Source organism: Mytilus edulis, chromosome 2 (genome assembly GCF_963676685.1).
Source record: "Mytilus edulis chromosome 2, xbMytEdul2.2, whole genome shotgun sequence".
Taxonomy (NCBI): domain Eukaryota; kingdom Metazoa; phylum Mollusca; class Bivalvia; order Mytilida; family Mytilidae; genus Mytilus; species Mytilus edulis.
This window is the reverse complement of record NC_092345.1, coordinates 12,240,571-12,255,487: the sequence shown is the minus strand read 5'-3', so window position 1 is coordinate 12,255,487 and position 14,917 is coordinate 12,240,571. Positions and strand designations below refer to the sequence as shown.

The following is a 14,917-nucleotide window of genomic DNA, read 5'->3' as shown; positions in this document are numbered from 1 at the left end:
TTCTTTATTTGTATACTTTCAATTCATAACAGTCTTTTAAAAAGATTTTATACAGAGTAGCAAACAAATTTAAATTCAGATTGCGAAACTTTTATTTCTTTTTTTCGAAATTATCTCCCCTTTCCGGAAGTGAAAAATAAAAACAAGTGCTTTGACATTTACCCACATGATTTGTCATTTCCAATAACAACAACAATAGACAGAGCTTAAGATAATTGCATCGAGAAAACCATCTAAGAAAATATTTGATGCAAACATGCATGAGGCAAATAAACCCACGAATTGTTCAATAAGGCAGGTGACACGCCGCGACAGACTGACATGGTTTCCTGACGGCTGCCATTGTCGACCCTGACGCCTGCGAAGGTCATGTCCTGACAGCCTACCTCTACGGCGACGAATTGTCTGTTAGGAACCCGGAAAGTAAAAAGAATCCAGAAGATATGAGAAACATGTGTTCATATAAAAAGGGTTGAAAGGTAAATACAAACATACATACACCGTAGCGTAGAGCTCGTAGACGTAGTTACAAATATTCAGGACATCATTTGTCTGACAAATAAACAATGATAAATGTCAGTGAAATGTCTAATTATACAAGTGTACATTTACATAAACCAAACATATCACAGTATATTGAATACTGAACCAAGACAATGTTATTAAAATTGTTCCTGTTATGGTCTAAAATGTTCCAATATTAATGCAATTGTTAGTCTTCTGTCTAATCCCCCTCTAAGGGTTCATTATAAATGAGGATATGAATGCCCCTTTTTGCGGTATTTTCCCAATATTCATACCTCAACCAGTCACCCGATAATCATATCAGGATCATAAAACAAGTCAAAATCCTGATTTTCACAAAATATATTATCGTGTGATGTGTTTTCGTACTAATAACAATTTTCACTGTTGAGTTTTTATTCAGGTGTTTACTCTGATTTAAAAAGCATGTCCTATAGATTGATTTTAGGTATCTATTTTTTTTTTGTCAAGGCTTACTTATACTATGATTTTTGTTGAGCCTTCGACTGTAGTCGAAAAAGCGAGACTAATTAAGCGATCCTGCAATTCGGCGGCGTCCACAAATATTCACTCTGTGGTTGAAGTTTTTGAAATTTTAATAACTTTCTTAAACCATACTGGATTTCTGCCAAACTTAGACAGGAGCTTGTTTATGATCAAAAGATAGTATCCAGAAGTAAATTTTGTGAAAATAAAATTCCATTTTTTCCGTATTTTACTTATAAATGGACTTAAGTTTTTCTGCGGGAAAACATCAATTCACTCTGTGGTTAAAGTTTTAAAAATGTTAATGACTTTCTTAAACTATCCTTGGTTTGTACAAAACTTGGACAGAAGCTTGTTTAAATTTATGATCATCATGATCATAAGATAGTATCCAGAAGTAAATTTTGTAAAACGATAATTCCATTTTTCATGTAATTTACTTTAAAATGGACTTAGATTTTCTGCCAGGAAAAAACACATTCACTCTTTAGTTAAATTTTAAAAAATTTTGATAACTTTCTTATACATTTTTAATTTGTACCAAACTTGGACAGAAACTTGTTTATGATCAAAAGCTAGTATCTAGAAGGAAATTTTGTTAATATTTTGTACCTGTGCATCTGTATTTTACTTATAAATAATTAAATGGACTTAGCTTTTCTTCCAGTTAACATTACATCCAGTCTGCAGATAAAGTTTTTAAAACATTTGTTTGATTCATAAACTATCCTGGATTTTTACCAAACTTGGACAGAAGTCTTTTACAATCAAAAGATAGTATCAAGCGGAATATTTTTATTGATTTTTTTCCTTCGTTTTTGTTGAGCCTGCAATTTACAGCAAAAGTAGGCGAGACACTGGGTTCACTGGAACCCTTACAATTTTTTTACTGTATCCGATTACTTTGCGATTTTTGTATGTCAAAAAAACGATTCATACATGTATGTTTTTGTATGAAATAGAAATTGGATAAGTACACAGACCAGAAATGACTATAAAATCCGTAAATCAGTATTTTCTAAAGCCATATATATATGCATGGTTCTGGTGATTGCTTGAAAAATAAAACTTTTCAGTACCAAAAATTACTAGGTTGGTGTTTCATGTGCTGAAATTGTTAGATTTTGATTAATTTCAGTTTGGCACCTGGTTTGTACAAAATACATTATTTTTATATGACTGCAAAAATTGAAAAATATTTGGTCGTATATTGGTATCACGTTGGCGTCGTCGTTGGCGTCGTCCGAAGACATTTGTTTTTTGGCACTCTAACTTTAGTAAAAGTAAATAGAAATCTATGAAATTTAAACACAAGGTTTATGACCATAATTTAAAAGGAAGGTTGAAATTGATTTTGGGTGTTTTGGTCCCAACAGTTTAGGAATTAGGGGCCAAAAAGGGCCCAAATAATAATTTTTCTTAGTTTTTGCACAATAACTTTAGTATACATTGTAAGTGAACAGAAATCTATGAATTTTAACATAAGGTCTATGATCATAAAAGGAAGGTTGGGATTGATTTTGGAAGTTTTAGTCCCAACTGAAAAGGAATTAGGGGCCAAAAACAGGTCCCAAATAAGCATTTTTCTTGGTTTTGCACAATAACTTTAGTATAAATTAATAGAAATCTATGAAATATTAACACAAGGTTTATGACCACAAAAGGAAGGTTGGGATTGATTTTGGGAGTTTCGGTCCCAGCCAATTAAGGGCCAAAAGGGTCCGAAATTAAACTTTGAATTATTGGGGTTCTTATTCAATCTACAATGTAAACATGTACTTAGATTTTTGGTTATGGGCCCAGTTTTCAAGTTGGTCCAAATCTAGGGTCCAAAATTATTATATTAAGTATTGTGCACAGCAGAGCTCCAGATAAGCTGCTTATTTGCATAATCACGCAATACAAATAATAAAAAACCCATTGCAATTGCATGCCCATTGCAGGGTTCAATAATCCAATTAATTCAAAGGAAAACCCAATTGTATGCTAAAATCATGAGTTCTCAACCCTTTTATTGGCTACCATTTGCGTTATTTACCCTTATCTGTTTACAGTCGTTGCATAAACTATTTTTATAATATTTATAATTGGGAATTTCCTTTCGTTCTAAAAATAGATCCCTGCATCAAGTAGCTGAAATGGTCCCTGTTAGAGTTTTCTGTTGCTCAATAGGTACACATGTTTTTGAAAACATTTCGATCTTCTCGGCATTTATCAGTCAGGGGACTTACTTAAATAAGTGATTTTCTAAATCACTGATTTAAGTAACATTATTTCCATAAAGGTTGGAAGTTAGAGTTGTCTTTCTTTAATAATCACCTATTTAAGTAGTACAAATTAATCACTAGAAGAAGTGATTTAATTTTATTGTAGCTTTAAATATAGAATACTAATGATCCAGGGACTAATTATGTTTCTAAACTTATCAGAACCAACATCTGTGTTGTCTAGGATGACCAGGTCATTTCAGGTGATGATCTTGTACTGAATCTAGGATAATGACATAAAAATCACTTGTTTAAGTATCAGACCTCAATTTCCTTCCCAAAAATCACTTCTTTAAGTATCATTCTTTTAATAATCCTTACTAATTTCAACACCCCCGAACAGTGAGATTTTTATCGCGAACAGTAGAATTTGATTACATAATCTGAAAGATGAAACCTTGAATTTCACAGGAAAAATACTCCCACTGCTGGGAAAAATCTTTGAAGAAAGTATCCGTTCATTATGTAAAGCCATTATTATAGCATTTTTTCAACTAAAAAAGAATTTTCAGCTAAATGATAGCATCAAAGGCAGAAACCTTTCTACTTAAAAGAAGCAAAAAGTTTTTTTTTTTTAATTTTACTAATTAAAAGATATTATTTAAACCTATGTGTTTAAAATTTGGAAAAAAATACAAAATTCCAATTTGTGACAAAACCACGATTTTGCTACTCAAATAAGTGATTTAAAAATCACCTATTTCAGTAAGTCCCCTGACTGTTTATCCCATATGCCAATTAGCGTGTGTCATGTAGTCATATTTTTTTCGCATTGCTCTGAATTTATCATAACATACATTGAATTAAAACGAAAGTGAATGTCCGGTAAAACTATTGAATAGAAGCATGTTTTCTGCTTCTTTTGAAAAGCTGAGGGAAAGTTATGATGATAACAAGACTCAGCAAGTGTTTTTAGGAAGCCTCCATCGAACACAGGGCTGTGTGTGCGTACCTTAATGAGAACATCGCTAATAAAAACAGGGTTTCCTCAAAAACGAAATCAGTTGGGGAAAAGTGAAAGGCCAAATCAATTATGACATGATAAAGCCTCAGAAACCAATTGCAAAAGTTCTAATAAAACAGTAAAATACAACTAAACCCAGATTTATGAAAATTGGAATAAAACAAAAACATTCAAGTATAAGTAGAGTTCATATGCTATTTTTTTTTCATTTTACTGTTAATTAACGAATACACACACAGGCACTGGTATCAGAATTTATTATATAAAGGTATAAGACGATTGCCTGTGAATACATATCTGTTTTTTTACAGTTTATATGAGAAAACACAAAACTGGCAGAAGGTTTGAAACGGAACACAAATTAAACCTACAATTGCTCCTCAGTGAAAAATTTAGTAATAAACTCCTCTTAGTAAAGGGGAGACAACTCCAGGTATTCTAATAAAGTAAAGTATGATTGTAAAAATAAGATTACATGAATACTATTATGTTATTTCAGGAAATTTTCAGTACCACCAAATTCAGGAGATAATATTTTAAGGAATATGAAGACATAAATTAAGTATGGAAGATATCAAGATAATCAAAACAGAACCTCAAATTAATTTGTTAGAACATTCATTTCAAAATGTAAAGAAATTTGCTGAAATTTTATATAAATGTAAGCTTTGTACATCTTTACCATCAATACTAACATCTGAAGAAAGTTTTCTGACCCATGTTAACAATACACACTACCAAGACAGTGATGCTCTCAAGAAATGTCGAAATTGTAGATTGAAATTCCGCACAAAGGAAGATCTATGGGCTCATCAGAAGTTAATGCACTCTGATTTTGGGAGTGAAGATGAAAGCTCTGATGATGAGAATGGTAAATTTGAAATTGCCTGGCAAATAACTACAGACCATGCTGATTTAAATAATGTTGATCAGCTGAAGCGAAAGAAAGGAAAAAAGGAAAAACATAGCAGAAAACAAAAGAAATTGAAAAATTTGACAGCTGAAGATGTGGAACAAGATCCTCATGTAGTTATAACTCATGGTATTGAACAAAGCATATCTCCAGCACCACAGAATGACTCAGAAGATCTTAAAAAACTGACCAATCAGATCGCTTCAGACGCTAGTCCTAAAGGAAGTATGGGTAGCAATGGAAATGTTTATAGTTCTACCCCAGAATTTGGCAAATATACAAAATTAATACGTGAAGGTGGAAATATAGTTTATTTTTGTCAAGTTTGTAATTGGAAATCTCAAATGAAAGTTATGTTTACAGAACATTGTAAAAGTACTGCACATTTAGTTAAAGTGACGGTAGCAGAACAAAATGATAGCCATGATAAAAATACAAACGATAATTCATCACAAAACAAATATGAAAAAAGAGGACATTTCATGTCATTTTTGGATGAAAAAATTAACTATTACATCAACAAAAGACTTTCCAGTGAATCAATTAATCCTGAAATAGAGGAAAAAGATAACCAATCAGAAACAAGGAAAGAATCTCTAACTACTACAAATGATGACCATGTAATTAGTGTAGAAATAAAGAAAGAACCTGCGGATATTCCAGACAATGTTTCAATAGATATAGATCAGGTGGAGACTAAAAACAATGTTCACACAAATAGAAGAAAGAGAAAAGTAATTAGTAGGTTACTGAAAAACAGTGAAATAGAGAATAACAACTGGTCAGATGATGATTCAGATAGTATACCACAACCCACTTCAAACAAACAATCCAGACAGTATATAGACAGTTGTAGTGATTCTCAATTCAAAATACAAAAATCTACTGCACAGTTCTCTCCCTTGAATCTCAAGTTAATGGAGGATGAATCTCAAAGTAGTAAAACAGACGAACAAAGTATTGTCAGTGAAGAGAAGGAAACAGTAGGAAGGGAGCAGTCTGCAGGGAATGATAAACTTGATATGGTGGTGAAAGATGTTATATCTAAAGCTGTAGATAGTGAACTGTATCGTAGCAGCATGTTTATGTACAGATGTTCCTTGTGTCCATTTGTATGTAATGATATCACAGAATATAGGTAAAGTTGTACTTATAATATTATCTTATTCTATACATATACATGATATATATAGATAAACATTTACATGTACTGTAATACTTTGGAAATTTACATCTGTTGTCTTATCTCCTATATCTTTTGTAATTGTATGCTTTTTTCAACATTTTTTCAACACCTGTCAATCCAACAATTTGTGAAGTTATTTGAAACAGGTGGGGGGAAATATATCCTAGAAAGAAAAAAAAATCAAGAATAAAATGTATTGTTCAATTAACATTGATTTAAGGCCCTTGATTAGCAACATGATATTTACATTAATATTACACTGTCAGTCTTTGATTTTACAACACAATTGTACAATGAAATGAAATATAAACTGCTTATATAGTCATATATATATATATATATACTTGCATATATCTATAAAGTCTCATTCAAATCATTTATTTCAAGACATAATCATCTCTAACCATTGCTAACACATGTAGTATATATAGATAAATTGTAAAAACCACAAACTTTCAGAAACGTATATTTTAGTCATGTATGGCTCCCTTCAGTTGATTGTATTGTTACTCCTTGTCATACAATTTGCTTTCAATCATAAATTAAACATCAATCCATTTTTCTTGTTCAGGGTCCATTTTGAGACCGAACATGAGCCAGAACAACAAACAGATGTAGTGACAGAGTCTGGGTACACTGACTGTAAAACAGAGCAGTGGAAAGTACTAAGGATTAAAGAACTTCTTCCTGGTTAGTAACACCTAAACAAACAGTCAGAACTTATATTGTTGATAGCTGGCTAAAAAATATATTCTTAAACTAGCTAATCATAACATAGCAAATGAGACATGCTGGCTTTGCCATTTGGGTAGTCTAAAAATATTATTCCAGAACAAAACATTCAGCCCATTCAACATACTATTTTGAAATTGATGGGATAATAAAAATATCTGACACAGTCATGACAGTGTTTTAAAAATGCAAATATTTGATAATACAAATTACATGTACATGTTGTACTTCATTTTTTTTTGTTCTTATCTGTTTTAGAAGATGTAACAATAGATTTCATATGTTGCCTCAAATTTCTGTAAATTATACCAAGTTTTTATGAAGGGAGACCACTCTGATAGATTTCAAAGTCTAGGGTTATGTTCACAACATGACAATAGAGTTATAAGTTATATATATATATATTATTTACTTAAAATTGAGAATGAAAATGGGGAATATATCAAAGAGACAACAACCCAACCAAAGAGCAGACCACAGGCCACAATAGGTCTTCAACACAGAGAATTTACATATCATAATTTAACAAGTTTTTGTTTTTTACAGACATAATAGTAGCTCATCCGAGAGGAAATGTTTCACGTGACCTTTTACTACAGAAAGCCAGTACGGTGGCAAGTGAACCAGAGATAGCTTTGTGGGGACCAGCATGTAACAAAGCTTTGAGAGAGTTGTTTCCTGATAGTTTGGCACAGCGCAAAGGAAAATACAAAAAATATCCTTTTTGATTATTCATTGCAGGCATTGTCTATCTTGTCTCTTTATGTGTAAGTGTACACTTACTTTTATAAACATTTCACTTTTGTTTTGTTAACAGTACTACTTTGATCATGTTCATATATACAAATGTATAAGCAATATAAATAATTGTAAATGAATTGGGTTTGGTCCTGTTCTATTGATTCATCTCTTTGGTACCAAATTTTGTACATTGAGTAAAAATCAAACGTTTGCAAACAAAAGGCAGGTCAACCAATTTCTTGTGGGAAATGCTTTCTTAATTTAGATAGATTGCAGTTCTGATTTGATTTTACACTTGAATTTGCTGTTCACCTACAATATATATCAACAGTTGATGGATGTACCCATATTTGTCTGTCAATATTTTAAAATGCATTTTACCTGTTAACAATTAGTCTATAAAAAAATATTGGAAGCAGCCCTGAAACAACGCATTTTACAAACAGAAAAACACTTTGAAAAATAATTTCCTTAACAGTCTAACAACCTATTTCTTTGGTGTGGCCTTGATAGATCAGGTACAGCAGGAGGAAGCAGCATCAGCAGAAGGAAATGATGTGGATTTCTCTCCTCTCAGAGATATGACACAGGACATGGATAAAATACTACAACATTTACATAGTAAGATCTGTCTTATATATATATTATTACATGTATATACATGTGTATATAAACAATTATAAATTGAAAACTACGTTCAAACCTATGATTGCGTTGTATAAAAACCGCAATTTTTATACATGTGCATGTAAAACAAATTTCTTGTAGAAGGGTCTAAAAACAGCACAAACAACATTTTCCAAAAGACCAAAAAAGTGAAAAGTATATTTAAACAAAACGCATTTGATATATATATATAGGAGAATGTTAAAGTTTTCTATTAGCATAAAACCTCTACTGTTGTGTTGTGGTAGTATGTTGCCTTGAGTACTCAAGGTTAAACATGTTCAACCAAAGACTTTAAAATTGGTATTTGCTGCTTCTCTGCAAAGCACATGACATGAAGGAGTAAGAGCAGTCAGCTTGTCAGGAATAATGTGTCTACCTACCAGTTGTTACCTTGTCAACTAACACATTGGAAAATATAGCATGTTAGTCTTGTATAAAGCAATGTTGATATATATATATATATGTAATTTCACTTACAATTTAAGTTTTAATATATTTATATATAAGTATGCCAATTATTTAACAAAGATATTTTTTGAAGCATTTTATGTTTCGATTTGATCATTGATGTGAATACTGTTTTTCCAGCTATAGTGCGATGGAGGGGTGATTTAGAAGCTGGCGTTTCTCGAGATGATGTATTACATATACTTGGACGTAAGATAGATGACCCAGAAGTCCAGCACTGGGGTGTACAGTGTAACAGAGCAATCAGAATACTATTCCCACATGTACAGATGAAACGCAAAGGAAAATACAAAACATATCCTTTTAATATATATTACTGATTCTCCATATAATTTATGACATAAAGGCTCATTTGTCATAGTTAGTTAAACTGATTCAGGGAAACAATCTTATATCAAAAGTATAGGGATTTTGATTGTGTAAATCTTCAACATTCTAATGAAGTACTTCAAGAAAACCATAGGCTTTTATTGGTGATATATCTTAATACATGCAATAGGAGTGGGACTTCATGGCATAATATCAACATTGAAAAAAAAGGTATATATGTGAGGATCATGTATTTCAGAAGGAGAGGTCATTGATTTGTTTAAAGGGATGTGGGGTAAACCGTAGCAACCTAACAACTCAAAAAACAAAATGAAATATCTGGAGATCAGCTAACATTTTTTGACAAAAGTCATAGGTCTATTCTATTGAACCTATGCTATGTTGGGTGCTAATGAGTTATTTGTAACAACATGCAGACAGAAAATATATCACTTACATATGATTTTCCTTAACTTTAGCACTACAGTATATTTTGGAGTTACATTTTCTGATCAGGTGACAAAAGAGGTAAGTCAATAATTACAGAATAATAAAAAGGTATCTCTCTTTAAAATGTGACCATTTAAAATTTGAAATACAATCAAAACTGTTTTTATAAACAGTTACTTGAGAAATTTGCATTGTGTTTATTATAGCAAATTATTGCAAGTATACATGACAGTCACTTAGAAATGTGGTGCCTGGTGAAATTACACAAGAAAATAAAGTTTTTGGTATCGAACAACCAACAAGACTAGTGTTTTAATTGCTGCCTTTTTCTCCTAAGATGATCAGTAAAAATGGTTCATTATATTTGAATACCAGAAAATTATGAAATATTAGCCTGTAGAATTTAGAAAATGTTAATATATATCTGATACATACAAGTATGAGAAAGTTGTTGATATAAATGACAATCATATTGTGAACTTTAAACAAGAATTCATCAACTATTATATATACAACAATATTTAAAAAATGTCAATTTTGTCCAAGAATGAAAGTCTATATATATCAATTATTTCTTTTAGGACTTTGCATCCTTAACTGCACCAAAATCAAGACCACAGAAACCAGTAGTTAAAGATGATGGGGTTAGTTTATTTCTAGATTGTGTACATTATTTGTCCATCTATTAAATATACATACTGATGTATAATGATGACTCACAGATCATGTTTGAGTTTCATGTTGCATTTGTTGTTTGAAGATGGGAAGAATAAAGTTAGCATATTGACATGATTGAAGAAATTATGCATAGCACTTTAGAAGTTTACCAGCCTACATCAGTACCTATTTATTTGGATCAGCCTTTTTCATAGTATACACATTGTAAAAAGATTTCAAATCATAATTTACTCATACCTCTCAAATTGAAATAAATAATAATAGTTTGTTTTGTCTTAACATCACCATTATGGTGTAATGGAAGACAGCGTTCAGATAAGGTCTGTTTTTACATTTTATATGCCATTTATTATCGGTTGACAAAATATAACAACATCTTACAAAATATCACAGTACACTACTGCAGAACCAAAAGTATGACCTAATAGAATCTGTAGGTGTTTGTTTCTTTGATCACTAGTCTACTTATTTAGTTTTATTTCAGATCAAACCAAAACTAACATGGAGAGATGCCATTAGAACTATAGGAGGTAAAGCTTTTACAGCTCAAGACAAGAAATCCATTATTACCAAAGGTTGGGGTCCATTGATGAGCCTAGGGGGTCCATCAACCTCTGACACGAAAGAGACGAGCTCATCTCCAAGTATGTTCATGCAAGATCAAGGACTTGCTCCGCCAAATGTCACATCTGAAATGATAAATTCAGCACAGCCATTTAAAGAATCTCAAGAGCTGCCACCAAGAAGTGGTGGCTCTCCACAAAATATGTCATTACTCAGGTATCATCTAACATCTGATGAGTTCAACAAGTACTACAAATTTGGTGCTGAGTTGGCAAAAACAATATGGCATAGTAAAGAAGAACTAGAACAGGCCAAGGACGATCGGGAAAAATTGGCAGCAGGTGGAGACACTGTCAACAGTCAGATCTCAAATAGTGGAGATGAAAAGAGCAACGATGCTGACGATGAGAGTAGTCAGAGTACATTAGGTGATGGTAAAACATCGCCATTTTTCAAAGAAAAATCAGATAATCCAAACATTATAAAGACTGATGATGGCATTATGTATATAAAACAAGAAGTTGATTCTGATCAAGACAGCTGATAGTTGTATATTAATGTGTTAGGCAATTCATATGTACATGTATATGAAGTAGAGGACAAAGTCCTAATTACAGTAGAAAACTATACTTGGGAATCCAAAATCTATAACTTTTTTGTCAGCGCTTCTGTATTTGCACTGTTATACCATTTCCCTGTTACATTCTTCTAGTTAAGGATTTTTGGTAAAACTGTTAAAGACGTATGAATTATTTTTCAAACAAAGGAGTAGGTCCGGTAAGGGCCCATTTTGGCCTCAAATTTCAGGTTCATCTGAAGAAAGATTTGGTACACTTTTTAAACATTAAGTGTCTACTTCAGTCAATTCAATTAGTTTGTGTGAACGATTTGAACTGATTTAGTCATTTCAGACGCCCATATTCAAGCTTAGATATGAAAAATCTATCAATTATGCCATTATATGTCACTTTCAGATAGTTTTTGTCAAAAATGAAAGTGATCCCATCCGTGTTCATCCTCAACCTTTATATGTTATGTATTATCATCTAATACAACTTACATTTAAATATTAAGAATGAAAACTAATGCGACCACTTCCATTTAAGACGAAAACTGTCTAAAGTTTAACTCAAATGCTTAAATTGTGAAGATTTCAGTAACTTAGCATGACTTAATAATGCCAGTACCCGATATATGTGCATTATATTGTCAAAACCAACCCATATTTATGTAGCATCAGTATTATACTTTCCAATAAATAGGTTAAAAAAATAAAGTTTACTTTATAACAATTTTGAAAAACTGATATATTTTGGGGCCAAAAAGGGGTCTTACTGAACCTACTCCTTTGCATCAGGTTATCAAAACGTTTGATGACATCAAGATACAATTTATTTGTCAACTTCATATAAATATATCCTTATTATAACGAGCATTAGGAACGATTTAAATTTTAATTTACATTTACATTTTTGAGAAAAATTACTGTGGATTCATTATTATTCCTTGGGTACCAATTTTCATGGGAGCAGGTAAACCAGGAGTTCATATCTTCAATTTATAAAATTCCTATTGGCTGTTATACAGAGATTGGTAAAAGCACAAAATTAAAATATCAGTGCAAATGTAAGTTTTCCTTAATCCACGAAAATGGTTACACACGAAAATAAATTAATTCCTAGTATGCCATACATTAGTACTTTAACTTATTAGTTCAGGCGTAAATCATGAAGTCAAATCTAATTTTGAAAAAAGAAGTTATTATCCTTGTATGGGCTTCTGCCTCTTTCATCAGTATTTTCACATGCCTATCATTTTTAGAAATGTCACAAACTTCAGTGTTTTTATAGCTTTTAAGATAAGAATTTCCATTAAAATATATGTGTAAGCTTGTTTATTATGTTTTATGACACATGGAAGTCTCTTCTTGTTAATCTAGGTTTGTAAGACTTGTTTTTACTGCCTCTAACTATTTTGTTGTATTTGGACTTTATATACAGAGTGACTTTTGAAGATGATTGTAATGCACTGTTTATCTCCACAAGAATGGGTTCAAGTTATTTTTCTTTTAAAATGTTTAACAAATATTTGTATGATTAAAAGTAAGATTATTTCTCAATCAAAAAGAATGTAGTTTTAATTTTGATAAATCAACTTTTTTGTAAAGATGAATATGAAATATTAAAGATTTACTAGGCAACTTTAATTCATTAAAATGAATGTGGGAGGGAACAATAAAAATGTGAATTTTTGGACCATTGGTTGTTGAACATCAAAGGTTGTATGCAAAGTTGATGTATGTTTTTTTAAGAGGTGGTACATCGAAATTCCCATGAACTTTCCTTCCTTCAACATCATTTTAATGGAATAAACCCTTAAACTTCTTATTTTACTTTATTTTAATAAACAATATTTATTTATTTGAGATCAAACACAACATATAAATAATAAAAATGTCTAGGTACTGGGGGGCATATAAACATCTATGGTAGGTATATTCAGTTTCGACAGCTCGAATGTAAGCAATGTCAATTATGGCATCTTATAAATTCACAAGAAACTTACCATGCTTAATGTATCTTAATATAAAGAATGAAATTTACATGAAATTCATTTTGTATGGTGGAAAATCTTTTTAAAACATATTCTGTGATTTGTATACATGTATATGGTTAATATTTCGTATGTATTTGAGATTATGTCTTTGTTTACACATTACACACATGGTGATTTAACTCATATGGATAGTCTCTTTTGCTGGTTTGAATGTGATAACATCTTGAACTTTAACCCTGATACATGTATATCAAGAGACATCATGAAAAGGGACCACCCACAATTGACTGCAATCACTTTCAGAAAAAAAAACTTTTGGGAATAATTTTTGGTGAATCACCCTGTGTGTACTGTAAATTGTTTTGTGTAAGGTGTAAATTATGTACTTATTCTTGTATGCACATCTATTTTATACACAAATTTCTTGTTGTATATAATTGATATTATGTATACCGACCATGTGAAGGCTTTATAGCCAGTCAAGGTCGTTAAAAACTCCCATCATCGTATACACGTATAAGAATCTTAGTTTTCACCGACTTTTTACAAAACAAGTTTGAAAAGGTGATTGTCAACTTTGCCAAAGATATTTAGAATTATAAACTTTATTCAAATACTGTGGATTCAGGTTTTTTCCAGAGTATCAGTTTTTGTGGATTAAATACAAATTCTATTTTCCATGTATATTTTATCTGTTATATATAGATTTAAGTTATTTAGTAAAAGTCTGTATACAACCATGGTTAACATTTTAATGAAATCCACAAAAATTGTTACTCCACACATAATAATGAATCTACAGTAAATTAAAACATTTTATTCATTTACTCCTACTTATAAATGGAAAATATCATATTTATGGATTTATTTTACATAAAAGTAGACAACAAACTGAAAGAGTTGAAAGTTTCTTATGACTTCATTCTACAAGGACACTAATTTATTTAAAAAATAGAATCTGTTTTGTACTATATATATAAGAGTGTGATACTTTTTCTCTGTTTTGTTTCATTAGTTTACTCTGTACATCTTTTCTGACATGTTTAATAAACTTTATTTTTATGTTTTTCACTATTTACTTATTATTAAAAATGGAGGAAAACAGTACAATTAAGAAAATAAGATTACTAAGGTCATATTCCACTCTGGCCTAAGTTGACCTAATCTGAATTTGTCTATTCTGTTAAGGTCCCTTTTGTTCATATAGCTCCTAAACTTTTATGTATTAATCTTATTTACACATCCCAGTCTTTGAATTTGACCTATGGCAGTCATCTAAGTATCATTATCTATGACAACTGAAATGATTTCAAATTTAAAAAAAATCTCACCTTAGCAGCAATATACTAACTTCACTAGCCTATACATTCCTCAACTTACAATATTCAAGAGCTTTAAGGTTGTACCTA

At 31.1% G+C, this 14,917-nt stretch overlaps 1 protein-coding gene across 1 annotated transcript; it reads left to right on the top strand.

The window, feature by feature from the left end:
• The first annotated feature begins 116 nt into the window (after positions 1 to 116).
• LOC139511475 (uncharacterized) lies at positions 117 to 14,574 on the top strand. The gene is made up of 9 exons (XM_071298249.1): positions 117 to 479; positions 4,742 to 6,293; positions 6,913 to 7,031; positions 7,620 to 7,789; positions 8,300 to 8,435; positions 9,072 to 9,246; positions 9,743 to 9,788; positions 10,292 to 10,354; positions 10,873 to 14,574. Exons 2-9 carry the CDS (start codon positions 4,807 to 4,809, stop codon positions 11,494 to 11,496), a joined length of 2,820 nt encoding a protein of 939 aa, XP_071154350.1. The 5' UTR covers positions 117 to 479; positions 4,742 to 4,806; the 3' UTR covers positions 11,497 to 14,574.
• The last annotated feature ends 343 nt before the right edge of the window (positions 14,575 to 14,917 follow it).